This window comes from Nelumbo lutea, chromosome 3 (genome assembly GCF_056320005.1).
Source record: "Nelumbo lutea isolate HS-2025 chromosome 3, American lotus-T2T, whole genome shotgun sequence".
In the NCBI taxonomy this organism is placed as follows: Eukaryota; Viridiplantae; Streptophyta; class Magnoliopsida; order Proteales; family Nelumbonaceae; genus Nelumbo; species Nelumbo lutea.
This window is the reverse complement of record NC_142686.1, coordinates 41,961,317-41,968,441: the sequence shown is the minus strand read 5'-3', so window position 1 is coordinate 41,968,441 and position 7,125 is coordinate 41,961,317. Positions and strand designations below refer to the sequence as shown.

Here is a 7,125-nt window from a genome sequence, read left to right as displayed (position 1 = left end):
TAATTGGGTAATCTCGGGTCTTTTCCTAACTAAAAGTACAAAAGAGATGTATGATCCATTAACCGCAGCTAGTACGACTAACAGATCTGACAGGCAATATATCCAAAATTTATATCAACAAAATGGAATTTCACTACAAGGAAATTAATGATAAAACAAACAGAAGATCTACAATAACTGCACCTGCAATATATTTATTCTTATTAAATACATGACCTTTCTATAATACAAAAATTCAACTAGATTACTTGCTGACTAGATTCCAAATGTTCCGGTCAGACCATTTATCTGCTGCAAAAAACACATTCATGGATCCCAGAGTGCACTGAAATTTTAAGGCTGTGAAGGGGAAGGAGAAGTTGGAGGTTTGAAATCTGGATACTGCATCATTGAGAAAAGAGAAAAACAAACATCAGTTTAGAGCACAAAACTAAAAAATTGGATTACTAATACACTACATATTGGTGTGAAAAAAAAGCCAGACAAGAAAGCTCACCGTTTATCATTTTAAATAGGATAAGAACAAATAGTGTCCAAAAGCGGGATCTATTTAACAAGTTAACTCGTAAAACTAGCACTGTTTAACAAGCAAGAAAAATCTAAAAATTCAATGTCAAAGGATGAGCATTACATATGGATATGGTGAAAGTGATCTTGACAATCCTGGAAATGGCTCTGCCTTAACCTCTGTTTTGGGTGCTGAATTGACCTCAGGACTAGGTTTGGAAGCCTGTTGTAATTTTAGTTCGGGATTCAATTCAGTAGCAGCTTCAGTCTTCTGTACGATATCAGGAGTGGCAGCAGTGTTTGATGCTCCCTCCGCAGGTTTTGGTAGAGCCTTCTTAACTGTAGGTGATGGTAGAAAAGCCTTCCCGATTTGCTAAGTTTTCAACATGGAGAGAGAGAGAGAGAGAGAGATTATAACCACAGGCAATGGGCGCATCAATATGAGGATAGTATGCACTAGAATGCTAATATATATGGGACTACATAACCTATCATTTTCATTTTCAAGTACTCTATGTATTAAAACTCAGAGAGTCAAGAAACCTTGATGAACTTGGTGAAAACTGTATGCATTTGGAACAGATTGATCGTCAGACAAAGTGCCTCATTGGAAATTTAACAAATGGAGATTCATAGTTAGTAGGATGACTTACTTTTATCTCATTAACAATCTCCTTGGGAGCAACCTTAGTGTTCAAGAATTCATCAACCTGTTGCAATGTTACCTTCCGATCCTGTTAATGAGATAAAAGTAAGGAACAATTAAATTTTCATTGTAACATTCAAATAAGGGACATATAAGGAGCTTTTACATCATTTACTCCAAAATTATATAAGCAGGATGATATGGATTTCAGCCTATGCAGCTTATTATGCTATTGGTATAAATATAGCATTTATATCAGCAAGACATCTTAACATCTATTGGAATTTGAAAAGCACTAAAATCAAGGATAAACAAAGTCGTCTAGTGGTCTAAAATCAAGCTATTTCATAGGAAGATTAAAATTCCTAACATTTCCAACTTTCATTATGGTTTTTCCTGTCCAAGAGGTGGTCTATTAATTTAAGAGTCTTAATAAATTGTATCTGCTCAACATGCAGGATCAAAAGACATTGGTATTGTAGTAAACCAATTAATTGTCCTTCAAGAACCTCTTAAAATGAGAATACACAAGTCAAGAAGAAATCATCAGAGACTCACTTCTGCAAACAAAAGCTTCTTGCTGACAAACTGAACGATTGCAGCTGAACCAAGAAGTTGGAGTATTGTTTCTACCTGCAAAAATTATCCCCAAAGTCATTGAATGTCAATATCCATACCAAATCTAATTCACATCTACCAAATATATATATATATATAAAAAAAAAAAAAAACACAAAAAGTCATGGCAACCAGAAATGTCCACATTCTGACCTCTGAAAATGCCAATAAACCTAAACCTGTTGCTGCTGCTAATCCAAGGGTAACAGGCAAACCATCAGAACCTTCCTGCACTTAATCTCTTTTTGTCAGAAACTACATGAAAAATGTCACTAATCAAAACTAAAGTGAAATTATTTGCATCATGCTGACACAAAAAATAGAATATGCAGAATTTGCCAAAACTTAATGCTAATATTTCAGAATAGTTTCCTATGGAAGACAAATCCATCAGTTGCATCATCAAAGAAAGCATATTCATGTCAATTTTTTCTTAAAAAATAAAAGAGGATCATCATCATCCATGCCTTACCCCAACTACATGGGGTCAGCTCTAAAAAATAAAAGAGAATTTCCATTAAAAATGTCACAAAATCACCACACTGATGCTCCCCATCCTAAAGAACAAAAGGTTCGATTCATGGGAAGTGCAAGATGACAGTATTTGGAAACTGTTTCTTATGGCTGTTTCAGTTTCATTTGATTCCTTTTTGTTTCTACCTCATGAGCAACCCTGCCAAATTTGCACTTTGGAAAGCCAAAGATTCACCAAACATCTGTTATCTACTAAACTTGTTACGCATTTAAGAATCAAATAGAAGTTTCAGATGCATACCCCGAATACACCACTAATAGCATCTGTCAAATTGCCAAAATCAAAACTCAGTGTTCCTTTTGGGGGTATCCATGGTAGCCCACTATTCTGCAAAAATTGTGTTCATATCCAAGATTCTCAATACTGAATAAACCAAGTATACAATAAAGTTCAGTGCACAAGGAAAAGGTAAAACAAAAGAAAAAAAGAAGTATGAAAGCAAGGAGATAGACAGTAACCATCCACCCTCGGGGTCCCTCTGCACCATCTTTTATGGAATAAGCAGCTTTGAAACCATTTGCAGTGACCAATTCTGCAACTAATTCAGAGTTCCCATCAAACCTGACTTGCATGGCAGTTCTGATGGAGTTAGTCCTGAATGCTAGTTTTGGATGTTAAGCAAATAATATATAAATCAATATCAGCACACAGAATCTGACCTTTACACGGATCTATATTTGACATAAGAAATAAATATTAGAAACAACATTGAGTATGAAAAGAGAAATGTAGGTTAGTTGGATCATCCTCTGCTCTGGGAAGCTCCACAGCCTCTAAACTGCTCACAATGTGCCTCATTAATGGAATATAAAACACTAATTGTCGGACATGTTTTGAGTGACTAAGATTCTGTGGATGAACCTCAAATGATGGTCCTCAAGACCAGTATTTAATCACCATTCAATAAATACTAATAGAAACAATTAATAAAATAACAAAACTAAGTGAGTGATACTTTCTGTTATAGGAATTCATCAACAACTGTTAATTAATTTCATCACATGATCAAGAAAACAAAGACACATTGATCAAAATCCCCTAGAGATATAAATCAATTTCCAAGTCACTTAGAAAGCAGCACCTTGTTCACCGCTTAACTCAACTAATGTAGTTACATAATCTATGCAACTTTTGTTATGGTTCATAGGCTAGGGTTATATAACCATGTAAGGCCAATACCCAATGTTGGTCCCAGATATCCGGGGTCTTGGGAGGGGTGGACTGGATATAGACCTGACTTTTGACACTTTTTTTTTGGGGCACGAAGTGGCTGCTCTCAAACTCCAACCAACATTCATATGGTTATCAGCCTGAGATTTTACAAATCAAGCAATAGCCCTTGGTTATGAATCCGGATTTGCTCCTCACACCAATGCATTGGGAACATCTCCCATAAATGACAACATACAGGTGCAGCTGTGCAGGAGATGTTCCAATGTGTGGCTGCAAGTTCTGTGAGGTTGATTTGAGGAATGCCCAGTGATGAATCCAGATTTGCTCCTCACACCAATGCATTGGGAACATCTCCCATAAATGACAACATACAAGTGCAGGAGGTGTTCCTGATGTGTGGCTGAAAGATCTGTGAGGTTGGTTTGAGGAACGCCCTGTGATTACCTGGTTAAGGGTTTGTAGAAAGAGAGAGCAGATTAGCCCTTTGAAAAGGAGCAAGTATGGATAACAGTAGCATGGTTAAAAAGATTGCTGACTTCATGATGGCATTGAATAACTGCAGCATATTCTATATTAGTTTCAGTTCTATGCATCACTTATTGAACAATCATATACAACTTAAACATCATCACCATCATCCATGCCTTATCCCAACCATATGGATTCGACTAAATGAATCCTGTTTTGCCAATCTGTTCTATTTAAAGCCATATCGACCTAGCAAACCCTTGCCCACTTAACAGTACAATCATATACACCTTGATTCAATTACTTATTTAGCTTCTCATGCCTACAATACAGTAAGTACATTCAGGCTAAACCTTTTGTCTCTTTTATTATGTATTTGTAAGTGATATAATGAATTCTGCCTTGTTATATTTGAACGTAGTTTTGGCATATTCGCATTCTAAAACAATTTGTGGTGATTGTAGCATTGGTGGTTGGACTGTTTTTTGGGCCCTCAAGATCCTTTTTATCTCCCCCCCCCCCCATGTATAAATCGTGTAGCTCAGTAAATCTCAGAACTCAGAGAGCATTTCAGAAATTCACACATTTAGTAATTAGAAATTCTTATCAAAACTGCAATTAAGCCTATTTAAAAAAAAAAAAAAAAGGCAATAGGAACCATTAGCATATAAAGAAAGAGAATTACAGTTACAGGACCTAGAATCTTACTTGTCTAGAATAAAAAATGTGGTATTTTCTGGTTCCTTGAACTTCAAAGAAAGCTTCTTCAAGAATCCGAGTTTGTCTTCGCCATTGTATACAATTGACACAGCTTTCTTCTTCAAACCTCGAATATCTGGGCTACCCACTTGCCTAAATTCCACCGGTGCCCTTATATCAAGCAATTGAGCATCAAGATCATCGGCTAATTTTGCAAAAGCATTCTTTGCAGATTCAATACCCCAAGGCTTAGGCTTCTTCACAACCTGAGACAAAACAAGTGGAAGCGCAAAAATGGTGACTCCACCAACTATAATTGCGGGATTCTCTGCTCCAAAGCTAACAACGTTGTCGAGAAGACCACCCACATCAAAATCAGAACCACCGCCAGATGTGGAGGTGCTCGTAGACTGCTCTAAAGCTTCCTCATACGTGAGAGCTCTTGCAAGCCCAGCACTAAGAACAGAAGACAGAACCATTAGGCTCCCATTAAAACTCCGCAATAGAACCTCCGGTAAGTTTGTTGTCGATACGAAAGAATTAGCAAATTTGGAGAATTTAAGTGGAAAAGTTGAAGGAAGCGATAAAATCTTTCTGGGTTCGGTTCTTCTATCAGAAAGAACTGAAACTGGGGTCAAGCGTGCTGCATTAAGGGCCTCCATGGCATAATTCTCGATCATGAAAGGGAAATCTAGGCTCTCAAGAAATTGACAGAAAAGCTTCAATTCTCAAGAGACATGATTTTTCTTTCCCTTCTTTTAAAAGGTAAATAAAGGATTGCAGCATTTCCATTCGGATGGCAACCTTGTACTTGAGGGGAGGGGAGGTGACGTGGAAGGAATGGATACGAACCAATAACAAGATTCCGCGTGGCATGTTAGGATGAGACATCCCTGAACTCCTGGCTTCGATTCTTATATGTGGCTGAAAGTCAAGACCATGGTCTTGGTCCTGGAACGGGAATACTGAGTCCGAGTGGTGAGTGGTGACTACAAAAAGTAATTAGCTGTCTGTACTCTGTAGCAGTAGTAGTTGAGGTAACAGTAATGGTCGTTGGTCGGTCGAGCATTTGTGGTTGTGGGATACAGAGAAGCTGAATGGATAATAGATAAGGCCGGAAAGTCTTTCTGTCCCAGCTTCCCAGGGCCGGAAATTACCAGCTAGGCAACCACCAATGCGACCTGGAATTCCGTCCGTCCTCCGCTGACGTGCCGGACAGAAACCAGATGCATAACTTGGCTCCGTGGAACAGGAGCAAGCTGGCAATAGACGCAAGACCGAGTCCGAGTAGAGAGATCGGGAAAGCTGAAAGCAGCATAAGACGTAACAAGCAAAAGCAACCCTATTTACAGTTTGTCCTTAATGACAACAGTGCAAGAATGAATGACAAAATACTCGCGGACAGGGACTGGGAGGACCACCGCGTTGTGTTCGCCGGTCAAGCATTTGTCATTGAGACGGGAATGAGAACTACCCAAGTCCTTAAAATCACAAGAGGATAACCTAGCTACTTCCTACTTGGGAAATTTTGTGCAGAGATACATGGGATTGGGGCGGATTGCACCATTCTTCTACCCTGGTTTAAACGAAGCTCGGAAGCTGGAATTAACTTTCTTATTATCTAATTGCCTACTTGCCTCTTGTGTGACAAAAGTGCGATTTAGCTAAGACAGATCAAATCACTTTTGACCACCCTCCAAATAGGGCTGCAAACAGATACAATTAATAGAGTATAAGTATATTAAAGTTTGATTCGTTTGTATTCAAATTTGAATCAGATTCATTGGATTTATATATGTATTTGAATTGAATTGGATTGCAACTTAGATATTTCATAGAATTAATAAATTAAACTAAAAATATCAAAATAGTATATTTTATTAATAAAATAAACTAAAAATACTTCTTTTGGTATTTGGTGATTGGGGAATCGAATCCGTATACAGCTGATCCATCCCACACTGATACTGTATTTACATTTTCAAACTCAGCTTGTTTACGGAAATTTGCACCCATGCAAATACATGGCTCAGTTTGGAATATGTAGGTTATAAAACCTTCTATTTTGTATTAATTTGTACCGTATATATTTGCATTTATATTCTTTCCAAACTCAAATATGTCAAAAGAAAAACTTGTATTTTGTATTATTTTGTATGCATTTACATTGTACATATTTGCATTTGCACCATTTCCAAACTGACCCGAAAGTGCAAATGTGGTGAAGGCAAATTCTGGTTAAGTTTTGCTTCAGCCTTGACTTGCGCATGTGTGCGTTTTTGGCATGGTTTTTAAAAACGAACCAGTGGCCAAACCGGTCAGGGGTCCGGTTATCGGTTCGAATGGTCCGATCGTTCGACCCAAATGACCGGCTCCCTCTGACAAAAAATTTTAAAAAATTGCAAAATGGTCAAAACCGTTCGAACGATTAACCAGTCGGTTCAGCAGTTCGCTGACCAAAATCAACAGTTTTGAGGAA

The 7,125-nt window shown here is 37.8% G+C and overlaps 1 protein-coding gene across 2 annotated transcripts; it reads right to left on the bottom strand.

Annotated features, from left to right (window-relative positions):
* Positions 1-87: 87 nt before the first annotated feature.
* TROL (thylakoid rhodanese-like protein) lies at positions 88-6,317 on the bottom strand. Of its 2 annotated transcripts, XM_088977268.1 has the most exons (8): positions 4,656-6,317; positions 2,765-2,867; positions 2,547-2,633; positions 1,925-1,999; positions 1,712-1,786; positions 1,161-1,241; positions 632-880; positions 88-381 (listed from the first exon to the last, which is right to left on the bottom strand). In XM_088977268.1, the coding sequence occupies exons 1-8, from the start codon at positions 5,324-5,326 to the stop codon at positions 334-336; spliced, it is 1,389 nt and encodes a 462-aa protein (XP_088833394.1). In that variant the 5' UTR covers positions 5,327-6,317; the 3' UTR covers positions 88-333. The 2 variants fall into 2 exon arrangements, with proteins under 2 accessions (XP_088833394.1, XP_088833395.1); XM_088977269.1 differs by lacking the exon at positions 1,161-1,241 and having other exon boundaries at positions 4,656-6,190.
* Between the last annotated feature and the right edge of the window lie 808 nt (positions 6,318-7,125).

What these genes read in the sequence shown, in the direction of transcription:
- TROL (XM_088977268.1), bottom strand. Translation starts at nt 5,326, where the DNA reads ATGATCGAGAATTATGCCATGGAGGCCCTTAATGCAGCACGCTTGACC. An exon ending in ACATTTTTTATTCTAGACAA is followed by an intron (nt 2,868 to 4,655) that starts GTAAGATTCTAG and finishes CATGCAAGTCAG; the next exon opens with GTTTGATGGGAACTCTGAAT. An exon ending in AGAAGCTTTTGTTTGCAGAA is followed by an intron (nt 1,242 to 1,711) that starts GTGAGTCTCTGA and finishes TCTCATTAACAG; the next exon opens with GATCGGAAGGTAACATTGCA.